At 41.3% G+C, this 25,600-nt stretch overlaps 1 protein-coding gene across 6 annotated transcripts in view; it reads right to left on the bottom strand.

The window, feature by feature from the left end:
• Positions 1 to 25,600, bottom strand: part of NR3C2 (nuclear receptor subfamily 3 group C member 2) — a 202,529-nt gene that overhangs the window by 39,796 nt on the left and 137,133 nt on the right. For all 6 annotated transcript variants that reach the window (XM_072037403.1, XM_072037404.1, XM_027456675.3 and 3 more), the window contains one exon: positions 16,370 to 16,486. In XM_072037403.1, the coding sequence (XP_071893504.1) occupies positions 16,370 to 16,486 (117 nt within the window). The remainder of the gene's footprint in view (positions 1 to 16,369; positions 16,487 to 25,600) is intronic.

Raw genomic sequence — 25,600 nt, 5'->3', positions numbered from 1 at the left:
CGAGTTTTCAGGTGATCGGTAAAACACTCAGCAGTCTTCTGGCCATCTACAGCATTTATGCAGCTGCATATCACATAACAGGAGATTAACCAGACATTAACCTATTGCAAAATATTTTCTGAATAAAATTGATGTGAACATCAACTACAAATCCACAGCATTCCCAATTTTAAGAGGTTAAGTCTGATGTTTTAGGTTAGTTACAAGACTTCTAAGCTACTACATGACATCATAGTAAACTTACACATGCTATACAAGCTGGGTCTAGAGGGAGCTAATCTATTCTCTCTATCCCCAGGGAGTAAACATGAATTAAATTATGAACTCCAAACAGCCCCTAATCTGGTGAGTATTCTTCATAGGCTCAAAATTAGTATTGTTGGTAAAGAAATGGGATCCAAAAATGCCAAAGAACAAAATGCTATCAATAGTAGATAAAAAAAATACAAAAATCTTATGATATAAATCAGCAGTTTTTAACAGGGCAATATCTCGGTTGCAGAATTGTAGTGCTTAAATTTAGAAAACAATCTAAAATGATCCTTAATTTCAAACTGGTATCCAGAGCTCTAAAGCAAAATTAGAAATTAAAAAATAAAAAAAAATCATCTATAGTTCTGTGTAGGTATATGTGAATTACAATACTTGTAACCGATAATTCCCTGGAACCAGATTTTTTTCTTTAAGAGATGATATTCAGATCCTGCCTTTTGCCTATCAAAAAGCAATTGTTACTTGTAAAGCTGAAGTCATGATACAGACAACTAAGCCAGAGCCTTATTTATCATTTCTAAAGCTCTGCCAGAGCCAGGACCAAACTGATCCTGACCCAACAGATCTTAATTTCATCCATGTTGCAAAACATATTTGAGTCAGTAAGTGATACCAAGAACACATTACAAGACCATATGCTACCTCTGGTGGAAAGCAGAGAACATCAGCAGAAGGAAATGGGAAACCAGAAAGGACATGAAAGGACACAGCACAAAAAAAGATGGAGGTTTAAGAAAAATAAAATAGAAAGAGGTAAAGGAGAAGAAAACCCAGCAATTTTAGTAAATAGATATTTTAGTAAATAAATGTAAAAGACAAATGGAAAAAATGCATTAGATACACTTCAAACAATGTAAGAGATCCTTATTTTCCTGGTACAATTTGTGGTTATTTCAAAGTAACACCACTTGCATAGTACTACCAGTGATCTAGGCAGTATGAAGACAGAAAACACTCTGCAGTCAAAACGCACCTTGAATGTCATCAAAATCCTTCTCCTCACCCAAGCCCATCATCTATGACTGCCTTTGCCTGAGCCCACTCCACACACCTTGCCAGCAGCACCTGCATTTCACAGCCTTGAGCTCCTCCACCCAGGTCCCAGCTTCACTGCTCAAGCTCTGCACTTGAGCTACAACCACTGCCTCCTTCCCAGCCCTCAAACCCATCCTCCTTTGTCCCGCTGCCCTCACACCAAACATCTTGGAGCTTTCCTGCACACCCCTCCGCTGCCACCTGCTTCTCCCCTCCAAACACAACCTTGGGCACTGCTCTGTACCAGCCACCAAAGGATCAAGCTGCTGAGTCTCCCTTGATGCAGCCGCAACAGCTTTTGGGAAGACTTTCCTGAGCCCTCACCAAGCATACGCACTTTATCGCTTGCTTCCACCTTTGCACAGATAAATGCGCCAACAAAATGCCACTTTTTCCTCCTTTGAAACTTTCCATCGTGTTTGCCTGGTGCCTTTGCCTCACTTGCTTCAGTGAGCTGACATCTGTTCTCATTAGCTATTTTACTGCTACCACAAATAGTGTGTCCCTTCCCCCAGTCTGCTGTATCTTGACATATATGAAAATTTTGAGCTATCTTGGTACAGACATATTTTTCACTTAAGTGTCTAGCACAATGGGTATGAGATTTAGTTGAGCAAATTCTAGATAATAATATAGACATTTTATATATACACACACATGGAATAAAGTGAAAAGCAATAATCCAAACAAGATCGTACAAGTATTAGTCCTACAAAAAGTGCATTCAGGCATGCACATTTTATTCTTCAAGAAACAAAGAAGGGAACAACAAGGACAGGATCTTAAAGCTTCCTTAAACTGATTACCCACTTTGGAAAGCAAACTATTGCTTTTTAGTAGAGCTGCGGTTGATGAAGAACCTCTAAATGTGAAGCTGAGTGTTGTCTTGCGTGTAAGAGGATTTGTACCTGGGTACAAATCTTGGAGACTCGCATGCCCAAGAGGATGAGTCACCAGTTTGACTGGGCAGACCAAGGGGAGAAAGCAAATAGAAAACAACAGTGGCAGGGGACAAGTTGTACAGGGACTGAAAGGAAGAGCACAAAATTACTTAGATTTGTCATGTATGACAGTATCAAACGGACATTGCACTTGCAAAGCAGTAGCCCTTCAAGGGTGGTTTCTGCAACAGCATTTGAGATACACTGAATTGGACCACGCAGTTTATCTAAATATACAAAGAAAGGAAGGCTGCAGCTGGTGAGAAAGAAGATAAAGGTCCCACCTTTACAGAGCAAAATAAATTTTAGAAGCAGTTTCTGACAGCTCTGTCCCCGAGGAGATACAAAGTGATAGAAAACTGTATCACTTGCTGTGAGCCTGAGGAATCAGTATACAGGTAGAATTTTTAATTTAAGTAACAAAGCTATGAAAAAATCCAAATATCTGCCTTATCCTCTACCAGCAGAAGCGTGCTTTTAGTGGAGAATAAGATGAGAGCCAGTGACTGAATTCAGCAGAATGAAACGGTAGGCAGAACGGAAATAATGACAGAGTTTGGCATTGCCAACACCATTCACAGCTGCTTACTAATTAATAAGTAACACTTTAATCTGACAGGATTGGACAGCTTAAAGACAAGGAATAAACGTGCATGAAGACTGATCTATGGCTATGTCACATTTTATTTGCCTTTGGACAGACAAAAACATCCAAGCACATCTATAAATGCCAGCCACTCTTGTTCTTGGTTCACACTCAGTATACCCAAGAGAGGTAAAGTATAGGGATAAGGAAAAGCTCTGAAAGTACATTTTAATCTGCATAATTGTACATTTTTTTTTCATTGTGTTCATTTAAATGTATTTAAATTCTTTGATTTAAACTGCTAATAAAACTCTCTGTAACTAAATAAATATTTACTGCTTCTTACTTTGCTTGCTCATATGTCAGTTTCAGAAATGTTTGCATCTTGCCTCGTTTGGAACAGATCCCAATATCCAGCACAGTGTAATGCTGCCCCACGTTGCAGAGCACAGAGACGATGCATGTGAAGCAGTTTATCCTCTTGCTTTGAGTAGGATCATCAACTATACTCTGCCCAGCCCACTACGTTATTAATCTCCAACAAAGGCAACCTCACAACATCCCCCATCTTTCTCCAACATTTAACTACTCAGTTTTTCCCCAACATCTCTTATTCCAAATCATTTTTTCTGTACTGAAGTTGGTTTCTCTTCATCATCCCCCCAGTGGCCGTAAAAAACAAATTACCTTTCCTGTCCCATCCTTTATACCACTTTTTGAATTGGAAGTCTGAATATGTTTCTCTCTTCTACACTAACTTAAATTGTGTTTCTTCAACTCTTCCTTACAAATATATTTTTTTCCCTAAGCTTCTAATTATCTGTGTTCCTTGTGCTGTCTCTAGTCTGTATACGCCTTTCTCCAGACACAACACATGAAATTTCGTGAACAACTGGCTGATGGGTGGAGCTCAAATGGGGTTACAACAGGCTGGTGGCCAGTCAGTAGTGCGGTTCCACAGGGCACCATTTTGGGGTCAGTTCTTCATAACTGATCTTAATGCAGGACTCAAATGCATACTAAGCAACTCTATAGATGATACTGAGTTAGGAGAAGCTGTTGACTCCCTCGAGGATGGAGAAGCCTTGCAGAGAGACCTTGACAGACAAGAGAGCTGGGCAATCACCAACTGCATGAGATGGATCAGGAGCTAAGTGCTGGGTGCTGCAACCTGCCTGTGATGGTGCAGTCCTGGACATAAATATAAATTGGGGGATGAGAGGCTGGAGAGCAGCCCTGCAGAAAGGGATCCAAGCATTTTGGGCAACAACAAGTTGAACGCGAGTCAACAGTGTGCCCTGGCAGCCAAAAGGGCCAGCGTTACCATGGGATGCATCGAGCACGATGTGGCTAGCTGGTTTAGGGGAGGGATTGCCCTGCTCTGTTCTACACTGGTGTGGCCTTACCTTGAGCACTGTCTGCAGTTTTGGGTGCCACAATATAAGGGGGACACAAAACTATTAGAGAGTGTCCAAAAGAGAGCTAGGAAGCTGACGAAGAGTTTAGAGGGGAAAAGTGGCTGAGGTCGACTGGTTTGCTCAGCCCCAAGCAGAGCAGGCCGAGGGGAGGCCTCATGGCGGCCTGCAGCTCCCTCACAGGGGAGTGGAGGGGCAGGCGCTGAGCTCTGCTCTCTGGGGACAGCGACAGGACCCGAGGGAACGGCATGGAGCTGGGACAGGGGAGGGTCAGGCTGGGGGTTAGGGAAAGGTTCTGCACCCAGAGGGTGGTTGGGCACTGGGACAGGCTGCCCGGGGCAGTGGTCATGGCACTGAGCCTGACAGAGTTCAAGAAGCCTTTGGACAATGCTCTCAGACGTAGGGTTTGGTTTTTGGGTGGTCTTGTGTGGAGTTAAAATGTAAAGGTCTGTGAAAAACGGGCAAAGATTATCAAGGGAAACAACAGAGACTTCCACACTGGAGATCTTAAAACGAGATGAGCCATACCCATCGGGAAGGACACAGGTACCAGCAATCCTACCAACTGGCACAGGAAGGGAAGTGACCGATTCACGAGGTTGTCCCAGCCCCACCACCCTGACCAGCAGTACTGAAACCACAGTCAGCAGGCCCACGCTTGCCATCTCTGATGAGAAGGGAATAATACCTTTGTATCAGATTTGCCTATTTTACATTATTGACTCATTTAATGTTATGCAACCACAGTTCGCTCTTCTCAGCAGTTCCCAAAACAGCTGCTTTTTGTTATTTCATACCAGCATGCCCGAAATCTCAGTGTAACCCTCTGCACTTCACTGAAAATGCCACCGTGTTGATTTCAGAGACCAGCACCAAAAGTACTTCTGAATTCTGATTCTGTTCACAGAGGAGAACTTCCAAATCTGTAGTTACATATTTACTCTGGATTTTGTTATCCAAGTAATTAGTGAAATTGCACACCCAGAACTAACCCTCAACAGGACCCTATTTCAGACACCCTTCCAAGTATAATAGTAAACTATTCACAGCTACTTTCGGATAATGTTATTTCAAATAATTATGCACCCACTTAATGAGAATTCTTCACAAAATTTGATGATAATTCTACATTCCCTCCTTATTATAGTTATGGCTGGAGAAATCGAGCAGTGAAGTACAAAAACCTACAGGGAGGTGGCACTTCATAACAGCACTTGAACACATTTTATGGAACAGACAAATTCCTTTCATTGGCTCACTGCGTGCAGGATTCAGGACTGTGGATCCACAGCCACAGAGATCTGCTCGCAGGGATGGTCTTTGGAGCACTGATAAAAGGAGCAGCCTTGCAAAGACAGCGCAGAAGCTATCATAGCTGCCTCTCGGAAAAAATTAAAGTGAAAGTCCAGATAAAATCTTGCATATTTTGAGGTCTGACCCAGCGACGAAGCTCAGGTTATGTACTTGTCTGATGAGACAGTGATGTTGTCCCCAGCAATCAAGAAGAGAAGGCACTGGGGAAGGTTTAGGAAGAGAAGACAGGAGGAATTAATCCGTTTTTAAGCTACGCTGAGCTTCGGGCTATGCATTTATGAAGAGATAACGGACAAAAGTGACAAAAGAAAGCTGAGTTCCAAAGTGCATTTTACAGGAATATTTAGGTTGTCAGGGAAAATGTCTAACACATTTGCTTGTTTCTCAGCAATCCTCAAAGTGATAATTAATTGAAAAATAACAGTTTCATAGGGGTACTCCTCCCCGTGTGGGAACAACTTTTACCAAATGCCAATTAGTGGTTTCCTGTTAAAATCAAATCAAGCTGTTTTTGATAAAGATTTTTAATGAGAAATGTCTAAAGTATGAAAATTTCCCCCACATATATTTCATATAAAATCCCAAACTGACATAATACAGCCTCACAGCTAACATTTTTGGTACATAAAACTCCCTTTTGTGCTTCTTCATTAATTTCAAAAGAAATGTATTTACTAAATATTTAAATCATCTGATAAACAAAGCCTTATAAAAAGCTTACAAAATAAAATTATAATTTTGATGAAAGCCAATCTTAATCAGTCCTTTTCAGATGCTCCCATAACTCATATTTTACTGATTATTTATTCATTCATCAAATGGATGGCAAATTCTATGATTTTTGAGCTGTTGTCTACTAAATGCATTGCTAGTTTCAACTATTCATCAAATAGATTTAAAGACTAGCAGTAAAATACCAACAAAGAATGCAAAGTATAGGTCACATACAATTCCAGCACTTTTCACCTACAATTCCAAAACACCTGCAGCAACAGCACAATAGCAGCTTGAGCTGTTGGCGTTGGTAATAATTTGGTTAAAAACAAAGTTCGGGAAACTTTGGAGAACAGATTTTGAAATCTTCCAATGTACCAGACTGAATGCTCTTGGCTATGATCACTGGTTTCTGCCTTGTGCCAAGTGACAACCTCCCTCCCAAGATACCCATTCTCATCCAACCTTCTGCAGGCGTTCCTCATCCAAGTCTTCTCTCCTGATTTTATTTGGGTTGATACCCAATACCAAGCCTGTTCTGTGATTTATGTGCCCTTCACTCTGATCATAACACTACGCCATCCCGATTGGTCCTGATACAGTCCGATAGACATTTACTGAGTGTCAAATACCCTCTTTGTACCTACGCTGGAGACACGGCTACTCAACAACACGTTCAGAGTTTCTCAAAATCATCAATAAGCAAACACTTTCACAGCACCTCTCATTCTGAATCTCAAGTGCTCATGCTTCCACTTCATGCTAAAGAGTGCGCCATGCTTTAAATACTTCATTTTCGTTCCTTCACTACTGCTACTAGAGCTCCACTTCGTAAGTGCTGCACTTCCCTTTGTGGTCTTTTTTGTTAATTCAGTATGCACTGGTATTTTTTCCAAGCAGCAAAACTTTTTGAGACACATTTCCTCACCTGCGTGATTTCCATATCCTCTGTTTTCATCAAGTCTCAAATGATTTCTCTCAAATGACCTTATTTCTTATAGATCCTACTGCTGCTGGTCTGTCCTTCATCTTCCAGAAATCCTCTGTCCTGCTTACCAGAACAGCAGTCCTATCTGTGAAACATAAGCTGGATGTTTGTCTTCTGCAGTTGTATCAACCACATTTTTCATCAGTTTATGATTAGTCATTAAAAAAAAAGAATATAACCATGTTAATCAACTGCTTTACTAAATCACCCTGAACTTTTCTAAAACATCCTGTATGTACTACCCTGTGATATTAAGAACCTTTCCAGGGAAAATGCAACTCTGCAAAATTACCCATAAGCATGATTTGAATCATACGACCCGAGTATGTCTTCACAACTGACAGTGTGGCACATTTCTAAATTCTCCCAAAGCTGAAGTAGTTGTGTAAGAAATGCCAATAATGACTAAAACTGACACATGCCTCTCTGAGGAGATATGTAAATGACATGCCTGAATGTGCTTGGGCCACCTGCAGACCCAGAAGTTACATACAAGTTTCCTCAGCTTGCTTTCTTTCCAGGATGACAACCGCATGGCTTTGAGGCATGAGAATCATCCCACATTGGTATCTCCTCTGCTTCTTACTGACCAATCTCCTCACAGGGGATGGACTGGTCTTGTAAGCTCATGTTTCACCATGTCTTCCTTCTCTTGCTCCTTCTGCAGGGATGTTATGCAGGGAAGAAGATTTCCATTACTCAAACATTAGAGCACTGGAGGAAGGGGGAGAAGAGCTACCCGAGTTTACACCCAGTGCACATAAATCACCCACGTCGATTTGCAGGAAGCTGTGTGGTACTGGGTGGCTCTCAAACATGCTGACTGGTGGCTTCACTTTGTTTTCCTGTTCGTTAAACACCACCACACCACCTTCTTGCCTCTTGTGTACTTCTAAGGCTTATGTTTGCTCTAAATTTCCTTCAAAACCCACCGTGGATTGTTCTTTCTGCTAACATTTAACTCCAAAGTCTGCTTTTTGAGCCAGATATCCTTGCTACTTCTCACACTTAGTTTAGCAAAACACAGGTACTAAAAATGGAAAGCCATGTACTTGGGAATTGGTGGAAAAAAAGAAGGAAACAGGATTCAAAACAAAATACAAGTTACTAAGGTAATTCTGAAGCAAACTACATATGTGAGAACAAGGAGAAAGAACAACAAATTCACGTGCTAAGGCACAATCTGTGATTGAATAATTTTCCCTGTGAGTTACTGGAGTAAACCACAGCTCTAGAGTCAAGTTGAAACTTGTGAAGTGCCAAAGTAGCAGACAATCAAAAAAGCAACACAACGTCAGAAGAAAGAGCGCACGATTTGCAGAGTTTTAGCATCATTGCTTCTTCAAAACATGCTGTCGCACAGAGGACAGAGAATCTCAAATGTCTTTTTGTCACATGGAAGTAACATTTTCATATTTCTTTGATTTGCACACAAATTAGCTAACTTATGTCCGCTTACCTAACATTAATCATAGTCTGGAAGAGACCTAGGACAGCTGTACGATCCATCCTCTTTCTCAGACCAGGACCAGCTGCAGCCTCATCACTTCTGACAAATGTTTGTCTGAACTGATCTTTGAGACGCCCAGTGACAGAGCTCACATCTTTCCCAGACTAACTATTCTACTTTTCCATTTCCTCACTTCAATCTTCCTTGCTGCTCATTACTTCTTGCCCTGCCTTTCACAGACACAGAAAGCAGATCATCTCCTCCTCCTCTTCTGCAACACTTCATGTTTCTGAAGACACCTGTATCTTCCTTCTTTTCAACCTTCCCTTCAGTCTTTGTTTTTGGACTAAGCAATGCCAGCTAACTCAATCTGTCTCCACCAGCCAAGGTTTTAAGACTGCTGATCACCCTCATTGCTTTACGTTAGGCTCTTCCAAATTGGCCCACAGTGTGCCTATTGAGGGTTTTAACAAAAACTGCTGCTCGGCACAGTTAGCCTACTGTAATTTGCCCAAGGTAGTGTCGGAAATGGCCAGTCAAACCTTCACATCTTTTTACTCAGGTGGAAACTTTCTGAAGCAATGGCTCAGCTGAAGCTAAAAGGACAAGTTCCTCTTGCCTCTACAGCTTTCTGCAGTGAAGGGGAAGTGAGAAATGGAAACACACCATCACAGACTACAGGGTGAGGTTTCAGAAGGGCTCTGGTGATAACCAGCAGCTCTGGAAAGAGGAACGGTAGACACAGGCATACTTTCATAGCAGGGACTACTGTTTTACTGTGGGGAAGAGTGAAAAGGAAATGGACTCACAACACTGAGGAAGGAAATGCAATAATTTGGTGATTCAGGAAAAAACAAAACATTGAGAGCTGTGCAAAGAGAATTTTGGAAACAGCAAAGGGGATTCTGGTCTGCTCCAGCATAAGGAGATGAAAGAATAAACAGAGGTGTAATGGGCTTGCTTGCTTGCTTTTATGCATCTTTGTGAGTGACAAAGTTAAACAATTCATTTCAGGATCGGTAGGAGAAGAGGTTGTTAAATTTAAATTCCCTACAAGGCAGAGAAGTGCTGTACCAGGACACAGGGGTAAAAAGGGGAGTCATCTTTGGTCCCAGGGCGTCAAGAAGACAGAGCTGTCCTCTATCCTGAGAGCATCCTAGAGGTGAAGCCCTAGTAACAGAAAAGTTTGAGAGCTCATGGGCACTGCAGCCTGAATCCACAGAAGACAGTCAGCCAACACCTGGCAGACAGCACCCAAGCAGGATCTACTGCTTTGCTTCAGTTGCATCGCATAACGATGGCACAAAGGTTGGAGATAATTTTTTTTCACCTTTCCTGGGAGGACCTAAATCTTCTTCTGTGAAGGCTCTGATCGCCTCTCTTAGCCTTTTGGTTCTAACCAAAGCAAAATCCCAAGTGCACAACATGGCCAGCTCAGGACAGAGCACCTTTTGAGCCCGTGCAATGAGAGATGTATAGGGCTGAAATCAGACAAAACCTCAGAGAGCCTGCATGCACAGTGCCGCCACGTGACGCCAGGCAGGCTGGGGCACGTACTCCCAGCAGGAGACTTGAAAAGTTGCAACTCCTTTGCAAAGCTGGCAGCCGAGGGTGTTATGCCATGAATGGTACGATGGAGCATCCAGCAGATGAAACAGGGAAGTCTGGAGTTCAGCAGGCCTTTGCCAAAAGCCTGAAAGGCTGTTCCTGGAGGAAAGACAAACGGGGCTGGCAGCTGGATGCGAGTCAAAAGGCAGAGCTGAAACTAGCAAAACTTGAAAAAACAAAGAGGGACTGAGAACAGGAACCTGATTATGAGTTTGATTACAGATTGCTGCATGTGACTTGTGTGCTTTTGGACTGCTGCAGTGCTCCTTCTTGAGCTGACATCATGTATGAAACAAAATCGTCAGCAAAATGCAAAGTACAAGAACAGTCTTTCAATACTGTTTTTTAATCAATGCCTGAGAGATTACCAACCCTCTTCAAAATTCTGCATTTTTTCATCATTCTCAAAGAGTTTCTTAATTGTTGGTTCAAGTGACTGTTCAGATAGTTACCTCCACTATCCTTGAGGATGGTTCAGATGAAACTTTAGTGGGTTCAGGAGCAGGACAAGGGCAGTATCTTGTAACATGGATGAAAACAGACGCAGAAGTAGGAAAAAAAATCATTGCTGAACAAATTAGTTTCTTTCAAGATCCTAAAGAGGAAGATTGCTTTTTTTTTTTTTTAGTATCTTCACCAAATGCAGGGTGGGGAGGTGGTGCAGCAACACAGCACTGCCTTAAACACAGCTGGCCCTCACTCAGGAAGAACTCTTCTGAAGTCACCAACATGGACTCTGTGCAGCAGCATGGATATTCCCCTTTGAATCATCTTAGAGTACAGGCAAAATTTATGAGACCTAAAGAAATCACACCACAAGGCAGCATGGTTGCAGGCTACAACCTCTTACAGTTCTATTATTGACTTGGGCTCAATACACCGTACACTGCAAGCAAGAGCAAGAAAATCAGTGGCACTTTCTCTGCTGGAAGAAAGTACAGATTTTAACACAATCTCATAATTTGAGGGATTTCTATCTAACACAAATGTTTTCTTAAGCTATAGCATCTAGAAAAGTAAGAACGCTCTTTGAAACAATACTAGTGACAGCCGAATCAATGGTAGGTACCACTACTAGGTTAGTCCAGCTAAAATCCAAGAAAAATTGACAACATAAGGTTTGTTTTACAAAGCCATAAAAAACTTCATTAAACTGAAGTATATTGGTAAAAGTCTCTCAGAAGAATACGAATCCAGCTGAATTTTCAAGTTAAAAAAAAAAAAGAAAAAGACTTGATTCCTTGGTTCCGTAAGAGGAAAATGCTCCATAATAAACGCAAATAAAAATGCAGTTGAAGTTAATTGGCATTTCAAAATGCTTCACAGTTAAATTTTAAATGAAAAATAAAAATTAACCATACATGTACTCAAAATTGCTTTATGGTTTCTTACACAGAGGATTTTTTTTTCCTTTCAAATTTATGAAACCTTGTTCAGCAGTAAGTTGGTAGACCAGGAGGTGCTGTATTTAAGTTCTTCTTAGTTTTCAGTTTTTCCTATACTTGTATTTTTTTCTCTTCCTTTTCTCCCACTTGCTTTCTTTCTCTCAAAAAGATATTAAAAAAATATAATATAAACACATAAGCTGCAGTAACTGAAAATAATATCATAGTTTCAAATCTCTACTAGTATAAGTTATTAAACAGAAAATGGAAAGCTGGGCAAAAAGGTGAAATACTGTATCTTATTACTGATTCTCTCATTTAATCTATTTTTCAGATTATTGAAATATTTTAATGTATAAAAAATAAGGAGATGTGCAAGCAAAGACTACAAATCACACACAGCATCTTGTGCATGAAGTGTCTTACATATGTAAATATATGCAAAACCAAGATTCAGATTTCACAGGCAGTCTCTGCAGACAGAGCGATGAACTATGTAATTTGCAAGGTGAAATCTACTTTATTTCCCTTCAATATCTGAAGGGTACTTCAGCAAGCTCTCTGCTTACTGTTGTGGGGGAGCAGAGCTGCTAGGTCTCAGAACTGCTTTATATGGGAGCTGAGGCAGGAAGGGATCCTGGTCCTACACCAAAAAGCTGTTGACCTTTCTGTCCTGTAAGCATATATAACGCATCACATAGCAGAAGAGGGACCTTCAGCGCTCACACAGCAGCAGCAGGGGGGCTGCTCGGTCACTAGGTCACACCAGGGGGGCAAGGACAAACCTGCCAATAAAAGGGTCAGTGCAGTGGTGGGATGGGGTCCTCTCAAGCCACACCACACAAAATGTTTCCCTTCTCCAGCTTTTCAGCACAGAGCGTGGTGTGCAGCAAGAGTGAAACCGGGAGGCTGCTGCCTTGCTGGGCACAGCTGGTGGTGTGCGAGAGGCTGTGCTGGGCACCTGTGTGGGGCTACGGGGGCTGAGCATGACCCCCCCGGGCTGCTGTGGGGATGGGCATGAGCCAGGAATGGCAGCGTGAGGTGGGAGTCGAACAAAAATGTCTCGTGCGGAAGTGAGAGACTCGACAAATCTGATCACAGCGTATGCTGGAAGAAACTTCACAACTCATGAAGTCATTCTGGTCCATAATTAACTGAAAATTAATTACAGAATCTTGAAAAGAGCATAAACCAAAAATGGGCCAGCATACCTTCATAGTGCAGTTGCTCACTCTGAATCTCTTCCAATAATTAAGTCTAGCATATGGCACTGGAGCTTAAAAAAAACAACAACCACACAACAAACAAACTATGATTCCCAAAAAAGTTTTAGAGTCCTGCCTGCTGAAGGGATGTGTCTGTCTGCAGTGCACAGGCACACTTTCTAGAAATGAGTAGGATGAATTAATTTGGTATTTGGCAACTTCAGCTTCGCAGAAATTACAGGTTGCAGATGCTTCTTATGAAATCAAAACAAAAATCGAGAAAAGAACGCAATTAGGTAAATTATTTGCTGACTTGATGAATAATTCTCTAAAGACTATTAGAGGATAAGAGCATGGAGAACTCTACAATTTTTCAACAAACAAAAGGAGGAGGTAAACAATAAAACTGCTACATTAATTTGGTTGAGCATTCATAAAAAGGTGTAGTTTGTAGCACTGAATTACACGTATTTTTGTAAAAGGTGCTTAAAGCATGGCATGCTGCCACACATCAAAATATTATTTTTTGTAAAGAAAAAATAGTTAGCATGCTGGGAAGTTGAAGATATCTGATCAAAACAAACCTGCAACACTTTGGCACAGTAAACAAAAGAAAGAACATAAAAAAAAAAATGAGAAAGAATATAACTGGAAAAAAAAATACACCAAAGATCAGTAGACTAATCAGAGATTGAGCAAAAATGTGTTGCAGGAAACATGGAAAAATCTTTCTGATTTCCAGTTTTCTACTACAGAGATGAGTATCTTCAGTTACAGGAGGAAGACAATCAGAAATTTTCACATTACAAGGTGTTTTCCCTTTGCTTTCTAAAACACCCCATTGTGGTAACTGGGAGCTGGGTGGCAGCCTAGGGTGCAGCCTCCCTGTAGACAGAGAGGGATGCAAAGAGAGTCAAGTTTTTTTTCCAGCCCATGGGAGACAGCAGCTTGTTCTGTACAGCAATAGTTCTTCTGTATCAACTGCTTTATTCCCTCATCAAAGCAAGGGCATAAATCACTGTAATCATCCGCAAGTAGAAAAGAAATGTCCATGGCTTCAGCAGCTTGCCCACTCCTCAGCCCTGAGCTACGCTTATGACCCTTTTGCATATCATCTTGCTATTTTCCCCATGAACCAGACACATCGGCATCTCCAACGCCGTTTGTTTTTTGTGTTTACCTTGGCTTCCAATTGGAGGGTGAGAGCTTAAATTAGATCTACCACACAAAGAGCACAGCACTGTGCAGTGTGACTCAGCTAGAGAGAGTACTATGCTGCAAATAGGATTTGAACTAAATCACATTTATAAATTCATTTTCCTCCAGCTCTTTACTGCTCACAATGCCTAACGAAATACTTGCATGTTTTTGTTATATGTCCAAACTAGAAACAAGTAAAAGTCAATTTTTATTGGAGTAGTGTATATCCTTGGCAAAAGTAGGCTGTCCACTGCTGAAACTACAAGCTTTCATGTATCTTCATAACAATGTGAACACACACTGTATACGCAAGTTAATTATGAAAAATTGTTTCTTAGTACCAAACCTTGGAAAATTCTGTGAAAAGAAAATTACTGTTTTCAAATCTGCATTAATAACTACTCTTGCCACTTCAGCCTCTTTTTTTCATTATGATCTCCATCATATCTGAAATCCCTGAAACAGCACATTTAAGTTCCCAAAATTAAGTCTGAGATACCGTGTTGCTCCTCCAAAGATGCCCAATGCAAAGTGCACCACCGAGGAAGGAGGACTTAAGCTGTTAATGGCTTTAAGCCATCAACATTTCCTGCCAGACTGGGGCCAGCTGAAAGACTGAAAGGTCTGTTAGCATGATTTGGCAGCCCTGTCTCTGGGATGCAGGCACCTTCTCTCTGGCAGTCCTCCCCCTGCCTCCAACCTGGCCTTTCTCTACTGAACCATGCACAAGGCACCATATTGCATCCCTACCCACAGCCATGTCCCTCCCATCTCCTCCACTGCAATGATGGAAGGACTCTTATGCCATTTAAGTTCCCTTATGTGGCAGAAAGGGATTGAATCAGGAGTGAGAATTTCATCTTAGTTTCTCTAAGAGAAGGAAATCACCAAAACAGTTAAAACCACAAAGCTCATCTGCACACCTCTATGACTGCATTGTAGACATAGGCTCTGCCTCCTAGGTCATTAAATGAAGACCAGGAATTGCAAACGAATAGCAGACTACCAAGATCCAACAGAAGGGAAGGTTTTTCAACGTATTCCTCATTTACAGCACACTGGCAAGTGGAAAAAGCAATCCCATTGCACTAAGCTTACCCCCAACAATGTGGCCTGTGCTCCACTAGGAATCAGAAACAAGTGGCCTAGGGGACAATGCAGCATCTCAAAACTAGCAGAGGGAGTGAAAAAGGTCCTAATGCAGGAAAAGGGTAGGGCTACTCTGGAAAACCAGTGAAGAACAGCTTGCTTGAGCATTTCTGCCAGAAGATAAGGCACAGAAAGAAAATGGGGAGGTAGAAAAGGCATCAGGAAGCACACATGAGCCTTCATTTTGCATAGAACCTATGAAAGACAAGCAGCCAAATCTGTCTATAGAAATAAGCTAAACTAGTTCTAACAATAGGTCCAGGTGGATAAAAAGATAATTGAGAGAGAGGAAAGAATTTGGAGGAATTATGTGACCATGTTATAACTTTCTGGAACAGTAAAAACATCCTAAGGAAATGGTTACTCTGTGCATCAGAGAAAGGACCTGTAGCAGTACCCAAACCCCCAGTCACAGGCTCTATAATAAACCAGAGAGTTGGGGGAAAAAGTGATTTATAATACAATTTGCTCAGGGAGATGACTCGTAACAAGATGCCTACTGAAGCACAGCCAGAATTGTGTAGACATTGTAATTGAAGAATTAAAACAATGGAAAAAACTATTATAAGTTTTGTTAAAATACAGTTTTCAAGATACTTTTAATTATTAAGACAAGTTTTTGCCTTTTGTTATCGGCATATGAATGACAGAGTAACATCATCAAAATAATTGCATATACAAACAGTTGCAGAAATGAATCAATGTAAGTGTCGAATAAGCATCAATAAAAAAGTTGAGAGGTTTCACTGTGTGTGCATTTGTTTTCCATGATGGTATAAAATGTTTTTTAGTATTCTAGAGAATGCTCATCACCAAAAAAAATTATGCAAGCCTTGAAGCCTTAACACTTTTAGCTATATGAGATTCCAGTAAAATTACTGTCATCATAAAACACCCACTTTTCTTTTTTCTGAGCCATAGAATACGTATCTCCAAAAGCTGATTTAGAATGACAATAGAGTTTATTAGCTATTAAGCACTTCTTCAGGATAATTCCACCTTAAACTTCTGAGATTATGCAGCTGCCAGAACTATAAAAAGGCTGCACATTTCCAATATTTTTGCCTAATCAAATTAAGAGACCAAACTATTAATATTCTACTTACCTCCTAGATTCATTCCAGCTTGCAGACATTTCTGTAATCGACAGGCTGGGCAGTTCTTCCTCCGAATCTTATCAATTATGCAGTCGTTCCTTCCCGCACACAGATAATTGTGCTGTCCTGAATGAACCAAAAACCAAAATGCTTTATTAGAGTATGTATTTAAATAATTCCCATTTCTTTTCCTCTCATTTTGCAGTCACTTTGGGTTTCTTATTAATGCAGAAATTCCCAATCCCATTCTTTGGTCTTCCCAATAACCTTGGTAACTTATCACGGGCCTTACTATGAGCTTTTCTTCTGCTTAATTTGGGAAAGAGCTCTTTCATCCAAGCAGGACTTCACTTTTTTTTTTTTTCTTTTCTTCATACAACAAATGATTGGTTTGATCTTTTTTTCAAATATCCTTACATATGCAGTACAACAAAGCAGCTCAGCAACTCTTAGTTTGTTATAAACCCAAGGGCCAGTCTCGTGTCAAAGAAGTTCACAACCTGAGGCAGAAACGCCAGGTGGAAGTTCATGTTCTGAATATACTCCATTTTCTTTAACCAGCTCACAGAGTGCTTGATTTCTGATTTAATACCTTCTTCTATATAGCAGATTTCTGAAGGGTTTACCAAAGCAGGTTTAAATCACAACATATTACTTCAGTTCTGTAAAGCCCCACAGAAACATTCATGAAGAGACAGCAGGTATTTAATACACAACATTTAGCAGAAGGGAAATACATGGCAAGAAGGAAAATAGGCTGGCATTTAACAACTTGAAGACTCAAAAGGAGTTTTGCTTTGTGGGAGTAATGTAGGTAGAGCAAATGGATGCGGTGTGCCAGGCAAGGGCAGCACCACATACATGGACTTTTCAAAATAAGGTGCTTGAATTGGATGTGGAAGAAAGGAAGCCACAAGGGGTTAGTGCAGCATGACAGGAAAAGAAAGAGGAAGTTTATTTGAGCTGCCCGAATCCAGAGGTGGCACACTGGGATGCAGGGCGGCCACAACAAGCAGCTTGCAGCAGATGTGACAAAAAGTGATACAAAGAGCTTCCAGAAGGATGAAAGTAAAGGACACAGCTCACAGAAGTACAATGCTGCAGGATTTGCCAGCACCTGAAATTTGAAAAAATAGTCCAGTGTAAAATACAACAGTGTGCTGCAGGTGCATGTAGCTGGCACCAGAGAACTACCAAGCCCTGGGGAGATGCATTTTAGAAAGAAGGTAAGAAACTCATTAGTCCATAAACTACACACAAGTCAGTAACAAAAACACACAAGACAGAGGAAAACATTAGGATTGCAACTGCAGTTACACCAATGAGGAACAAAATAGAGAGACTCCTAAGCCAAAACCCAAATGATGATGAGTTGTGAAGAAAACCAAGAACTGGACAAAGAGCATGAATGTCCATGCCAACAACTGAAGCAAGTGACAGCGGTGCAAGAGGCTGGTGCATACAGGGAAGAGGAAGCAAAGACTCAATAACGGGACAAAGGCTCAATAAGAGGACAAAGCTGCTGCAGAACAAGAGGTTTAAGATATTTTTGCCAAGACATTTTCCACAATACACAAATGCCTCCTCGGGGAAAGTCAAAGAGAATATTCATGGGACACAGGAGACCTGGCTTCTATTTTAGGTTCTTTCAGGAATTTGCCTTACAACTTCAGATAAGTAATTCTCTATCTCTACATCTGACTTCCTTTCACCCCTACCCAACGTTATCTATTTAGACAGTGAACTCAAATTTGGGCTATTTCTTGCATCTCTTCACTGAGCATCTCACACAAAGATTGGTTCAACCTTATTTGAGTAAGCAAAGTGTTACTGTAATACCACAAAGTTATTGTCACTTAGATAATAATGCTTTAGATGTCTAACCACCAAGCAGATTGACAAGTCAGTGCTTTTATTAAGGGACTTCACCTAGCACCATGGCACTGCCAAAAACCAATAAAACGTGGGCAAGATAATTCATGAAATGAAGCTCATGAAGTTATGCCAGACAAGTTCAAGATGAACAATAATTTAGTGACAACATCAATATCCATCAGCTGATCTTTAAGTAGGCCTCTAAAATAATAAAAAGATAAAATTCTTAGCTAATCACAGACTGAAAACCTGCTTATCAAGTAATGTTTATAGTATGGAGCGATCTGTACAAAAACCAGATACAGAAGAGAAGAATGTGCTTAATTCCTATTTGCATTTTTGCTCTGTACTGAACACATCTCCTAAAGAAGCAGCAGCATGAAAGTGAAATTAAAGTGCAAAACACAAGTGTTTAAAATAACGATACACAGCATAAAGATGGTTTCTATATCTTTACAAACACTGGTATCTGGATTCTTATACTGAATTCGTGGAGAGAAGGGAAAAACGGCTATTTTTTTGTGAGGAATGTAAGTACGATTGTTCAGTGCTCATACAATGTCCTTTGTACATCACAGAGTACTGCAATACCATTTTTAGGCTTTCACAGGCGGGTGCAGGCTATTAATATGACAAGTCAGCTCTAATGCTGCAGAATGAACCCCATTGCAGAATCTCCCTGAAGGCAGTTTGTTCTACGAAACTGTACACCTGTTAAGTCAACATTTTTCATTACTGCTTTCAAAAGCTAATGAGTTTAATAAAAAGAGGTTAACATTTATGTACTCCACAATAATTACTTGGGTCACGTTCTTAAATATTGTAGAAACGTTTATGTGCCTCGATCACTGTCACACGGTGACTTCATAAGGAATCCTCCCACTATAGCTGACTACTTCCATAAGTCACCCTTCAAACGGCTTAGGTAGCCTGTAATTATTACTTTCTAACCCATCAACTCTAGGCTAAATAATTTCAGAAAACATAATTTAGTAAAGGCTCCTCAGTTTTTGAATCGTGTATCTCTGAATGCTAACATATGGTACAAAATCTGTAAGTAGTTTTTCTAGTAAGCAAATGTCTTCTGTAGATCAGAGAGATCGTCAAATTTCTTTTATTTTCTTGTATTTATTAATTAAATAATCATGGCCATCTTAAAACTTACGTTAATCAAAATAACTTGAAAACCCTTAAAAAAGAGATCAGTATTTAGGCAAACCTTCTACGTAGAGTACAGTATCACATACTAAAGAAAATTTTTTCACCTGAAAATGATTTTTTTTATCATCACCTATTATGAGAAAAGCTTCAGATTTCCATGCAATCAAAATATTTCTGAAATAAAACTGATTTTGAAAAATAAGTTAGTAAAGAAAGACTCTCATAATGAATCAGAATCTTCCATTCCTGTAGCATGATCCTCACTCATGCCCCTAAACTTCAAAATAAAACAAAACCTACACATCTGAGACTGATGTGACTCTCTCAAGACCTCCTGGGCTCTTCAGGTTCTCAATGAGGTGATGGAGATCATCCTACAAGGAGGCTGTTGCTTTTGTGGTGGCTAGATCTCTAACCCTCTCAAACAGCGTATTGATCTTTCTGCATAGCTTGTGCTTCGCTTAACCCAGGTTATTCTTTTTATCCAGTTTAATCACCCACAAGTGGGCTGGAAAGCGACAGAGTAGATATCAAATCCTCATCTCCCATGTGCTAATGCATTAAGATGAAAGTGATTTTTATATATGCCCTCATTAAGTGCATTTATATGAGGTAATTCCTATTCCATTTAAAATACATAGATACAAAAGATACCAGAAAAATTTCCTGTTCAAAATAAATAATGAATAGGTACTAGGCTGTTACATACTAAGAAGAAATAAAGGTCTGTCATAGTCATGGTACAGCTGAAGGAATATTTGAGTTTGCACTTTTCAGGTTACTGTGTCACTATATACCACAGGAAGACACATACTAAACCACACACAAAAATATTTCACAGATGAGAGAACTGAAAAGCATTTAAAAGTCTTTGATTCCCTGATTTTATAGGACTGTGAAAGAAAAAAAAAAGGAAGTACTCGTGAAGTTGAGTCTTGAACTGCATTTTCTTGAACAAGCAAAATTCAGAAGGGGGGAGGAAAAAAAGCAGTTCTTATCTGGCCTATGAATTACTGCCCAAATAAGGCTGCAGTAGAAACCTGCAGCATCAGTTGTGCCTTTATCCACTCTAAAATTCCAGCATAATGACTGAACCACCAGTCCCAAAAAGCGACTTGCTCAGATGAGCTCATATATGCGGGCAGAGCGCTACTGCACTCTTCATGATACATCAAGCCATGCAAGTCCGCAGTCAGAACGGGGTCTAAATATTTCTTGCCAGTAATATTTCTGTTACTGTCTAAGGCAAAATTAGAAAATTACAGCAGTTTGTGAAATATTCCACATGTTCTCTCTGCTGCCTTTTTTTTTTTTTTTCTTAAAGTTTTTCAAAGCCTAAGTCAGGAACTGCAAGTCATTACTAAGTCCTCTACATTTCTGCTCTCTTGTTAAAATAGCAACTACTATGATCAAGTGTTAAACGTCGTATAAAAAAAAAAAAAAAAAAAAAAAAGGAAAGAAAAAAGAAAGAAGAAAAAAGCGTAGTGCTGGAAGAGGATCCAAAGACTGTTTAATTCAAGCCCACTCATGGAAGCAAGATAAGACTAGCTTCATAGTTCAGGCAGATTTTTTTCACCCCTCTAAATTTGCCTACGAACCTTCTGAGGAAAGGTTTTCTGCAACTTCCCTGCAAACCATGTGACTAGGCCAGTGATTAGTGAGCCTTTAGGCTGTATTTTTTCCCTTTGCAGTTAACCTAAGCAGGAATATTTTGCAACAGAGAGAGAAGTTAGCGCTCCCCCCAAGACACACAGAGTAATAGACTGTCATCTCCTTTACAACAATCTCATGCTTATCGAAAAATGTATGTTCCCCAACTCTTTGCTAGACTAAACAAATCCAGTTCTCTCAATCTTTCCTCACAGGTCATGTTTCCTAAATCTGTCATCATCCCTCTTATTCTTCTCTGCTTTCTTTCATAAAACGTAGCGCCCAAAACTGGCCGCGTTCCGCTCGCTGCGTTTCACCACCGCTAAGCACAATAACATGGTTACTTCCTGCACCTTGCACACAACGCTCCTGCTAATACAATCCTGCACCACATTTGTCGTTTGGCAATCGCATCGCCTGCTTGACTCATGCTCGTTTGGGCTCCGTTCCGCTGCCCAGCTCCTTTCCTGCAGCCCCACTGCCTCGTTCCCTGCCTTGTGCTGGAGGCATTGCCCGCCTTCACCCGGGAGCTGATGCTCTCTTTCCACGGCTGGGGCTACGCGTCCACTGCAGCATCCCCTGGGAAAGGCGAGGGGAAAGTCCGAGAGCTGGCTTCGAAAACAGCAGCGAGTTTTGGGACCCCAAACAAAGGCGCGATTGAGGAAGCCTCGCAAAAGGAGGGGAAAGTGAGAAAACAGGAGCGGCAGCTAAGGAGCAAATAAAGCAGAACAAGCTTTAAAAAAGCTCAACTTCTAAAATAGCATCTCACTGAAGCATATCAAAATGCATGTGCAATTCACAAACTTTCCTTCTCCCTCCACAAAGAGAATTAATACAGTAACTCAAAAAACTAAGGCAAAGTTGCCTTCCTGCAGCAGGGGCCAGCCTGGGGTTGAAGGAGCCAGAATTCCCCTCCAGCCCCACAGCCTGGAGCTGCCCATCAGGGCTATGATCCCTTTGGAGCCTCTGGGCTAGCACCAGGGCTGGGATGTCCCCATAGCCCCTTGCCCACAATGACAAGGACACAATAAAAGTCTTAGGGATTTGAATGCTGACCAGCACCGGCTCGAGCAGGTGCGCAGAGGTGTTAAACGCTATTACCTGGCCTCCTCGGCACAGGGAAGCTCATCTGAAGACCCTCCTGCTGCTACTAGAACCACCCATTATCTTAGTGAATGACAGAGGAGAAAAAAATCCGGGTTCAATGTCTATACTTCTACACTACGAGCCCCTCAATCCCATACACATTTTTTACTGCTCATCTCCATCCCTCCCCTTTATGCACCAGCCCCTCGATGGCACAAGCCTGGCCCCTGCAGCCACTTTTCTCTGCTGAAGGAAACACAAAAAACCTGTGGCAGATAATCAGTAGGAGGAAAGGATGCCTCTCGCCTTGGCAGTATCTGGTCAGCAAACAGAACTTTGTGTCGGGAATTCCTGCTTGCTGGCATGGACCTAATGAAGGGGGTTGCCTCCTGCACATCCCAGCCTCTTCTTGTCCATGCTCTCGGGGCTATGTGATGTGCTCCTTTCAGCCAGCTCTGAGACCTTCGCATATTTTGTGAAGCTGTTGTTACTACTGTAATCCACATAAGCTCTTGTAATTAATAAAAATAAACTGTTTCTTTTTATAGATCAAATATAAATAAAATTCCTGCTACAACTTGTCACAATAATTTCCCATATGAAAAGAAGGATTTTCTCTTTCAAAGGAATTACATTGCACTTTGAAGAAACAAACTGCATATACCTGAGGTTTTTATTTCACAATCCACCGTAGGTACTCTCAAATAAATCAGCATGATAAGTACAGTAAGATGAATCTCTTTCAAAATTTCAGTTTTCCCACAGCCTCTATTCCTTACAATTAAAAAAAAAAAAGTGAAGTAAAAAGCCTGCTATTCAATGGAAATCAGAACTGCATTTTCATTTAAAAGGTCCATTTGTTACACAGTTGAGGGGTTGTTTTTTTTTTTTTTTTTTTTTAGCAGTTGACAACTGCCCAGCAACAGCAGCCTATGTTTGCAGTCACTATTTTAGGCTACATCACATGTCAATTACATAACCTTGTTTTACTGCTCTTGAACTGGTTCGAACAACCTGGGAAACAGATTAGGGCAGTCCCTCCCGAGCTGCAGTCCCAGCGCAGCCGCAGCCCCCTCCTCCCCGCTGCAGCTCCCGGGGCTGTGGCCACGGCGGGTCCCTCTCCGCGGTTGGTTACTCATTGCTAGACCTACCTGAAGCATTTAGTAATTAACTTCCTCAGCTCTGCTTAAACCAGTCTGGTCTGACCACTGTAAACTAATAAACTCGGTTCCTCACGCTAAGATTTATGAGTAATGCAGAATAAGCTTATAAATGCTGCAGACAAGGTACAGAACTGAGATATGAATATTGCCCTTTCATTTTATACAGTGAATGCTCACGGTTTGCGGTTCAGATATTGATCTCAGGGTTTCCCAAAATTCAGACCCACTTCAGGGTCTATCTCCTTCATCACTCCACAGCTCTACTCTTCTGGCCATACCACCCCAGACCAAACGCTTTTCGGCTGCAGGCAAAGGTTGTATCTGTCAGTTGTTCAAGACAACAATATTGATCCATTATGGTAATTATTACCAATTGTGCTTATTGCATTGGTACAGCCTACATCCTTCTCAGTTGAAGACTTGATTAAGATTTGTTTTGATTTTGGAAAAGTATTCACCACATTGGGGTATTCCCTGCTCGCTTCACGTTCTCCTGCTAGTTCTAGACCCAAAGACAGCTCCCCATTTTTTTTTTAGCCATTTATATTAGTGGATTCATTTATCTACTTTTTTTTTTTTTTTTTTTTTGTTATAATTTTGTAATTCTCCTTCCCCCGCCCTTTTGTTTCTTTCCTTCAGTAAAGTTTATTTTCTCACCCATCCTTCTCCCTTATCTACTTTCATCTTTAGTGCTCTACCCCTCTCCTGTCCCACGACTGTTTCTCCAGGTTGTTTGTTTCCTTCCAGATGCATCATTTCCTCCGCTCAACCTGTAACTAGGCATTTCATAGGGCGCTTTTTCACTGCAGTCAAAGGTCACACCTCATTTCATACACCCAAGCAAAGTAGTGCAAAACCAGCTGGGATATGGATAAAAGCACGGTCCCAACAGCATCGCTTGCTGCAGGGTCCACAGAATCCAGCTAGGGCACTTTTAAAAGCATGGGCACATCAGTTACTTGGTGCTCAAATAGTGAGAACAGTCTGCTAACTCCAGCAACACGCTATTTTTCTAAATTTTCTATATGCTTCATACCTTGTGCTTAACTACTATTTCTCATTACCATGTTATACATGGTACCGACTGAAACGCACGCTACCAATTCTTTCCAAGCATCCCCGAGAAAGAGCTGCGGGTCGTTCTCAGGTGGGGATTGCATTATGATCAAACACCCTGTGCATGGACTACCACACGTTTCCTCCAGAAAGCTGAAGTTTGAAAGGAAAGATGAAGCACCAGTGCTTCCACCCATGGTGACTATGGATATAAAGCCAATTTCCTTTCTCTCTGGAAGTGAAGCAGGGAGTGCTGTGTCCCCTCTGGTGCTTTTTTACAGCATCACAGCTGCCTATCGATAGAGACTGCATGCAAACGTCTACTTTAAATCTCTGCAGCCAAAAGAGGGAATATGCTTTCCCCAGGTTTAGCCATCAGTGAATAGCTAATGCAACAGCTAGGGAAATACGATACGTGGAAGTTTTCAAGTTGCCATACTACTGTGCTCTCCCCGTGCATATCAAAGAGGGCAGATTTCAGTGCTCTGGCGATTTCGATATGGAGGCTGTCTCCTGCTTCCCCCTCAGGAAACTTGCTTTCACACTGGGCTGAGACCAGGTTAACACAAACAATTGGTATGTCTGGTGATCCTGGCAAAGGAGATGAGAAGTTATAAAAATCGTTCTCACTCACTATTTTAAGCAGACTGAAAGGGCATCGATGAGAGGGATCAAGGAGAGAGAGGAAATTTGGCAAGGGAGCCCGGGATGTAGCCTAAAAGAGGCTAGTGTTCTGCAGGAGAAACCATCCAGCAGAGATGAACTCTTATTAACAACAGTGAGACAAGTCAGAAAGAAAACACACATAAATTTCTATTATTTGAGATGTGCATTTGCTTGTGTCATGCTTAGAACATGCTGCACAACTTTGGAAAGCTTCTCAAAGTCTTTGCCTGGGAGTTCCAGCCACCCTGTTATCCAGGGGGACTGACCACTGGCACAAGATACGCCCCAGGCTGAAACTTGGAGAAAACCTGGGCTGCAACCATCCCCAGGGCTCCTCCACGCGCTGGGCTTTGGGGTCCCACCTGCATCTCCACGATGGAGACAGAATTTGCACCAAGCAGCCATGCCAACAATTGGGTGAGGAGGAGAGCTGGGGTCTCCCGAAGCCCAGAGCAGCCAACAAAGCAGCTCTTGGTTCAGCATGATCAAAATTTAAACCTGACCGTGCAGCATGGTGGATGCTCTGCAAAAGGAGTTTAACTACACGGTAGATCTCTTTTTATGCAGAAATGTTGAATCATAC

This window comes from Anas platyrhynchos, chromosome 4 (assembly GCF_047663525.1).
Source record: "Anas platyrhynchos isolate ZD024472 breed Pekin duck chromosome 4, IASCAAS_PekinDuck_T2T, whole genome shotgun sequence".
Taxonomy (NCBI): Eukaryota; Metazoa; Chordata; class Aves; order Anseriformes; family Anatidae; genus Anas; species Anas platyrhynchos.
This window is presented reverse-complemented; position numbering and strand designations above follow the sequence as displayed.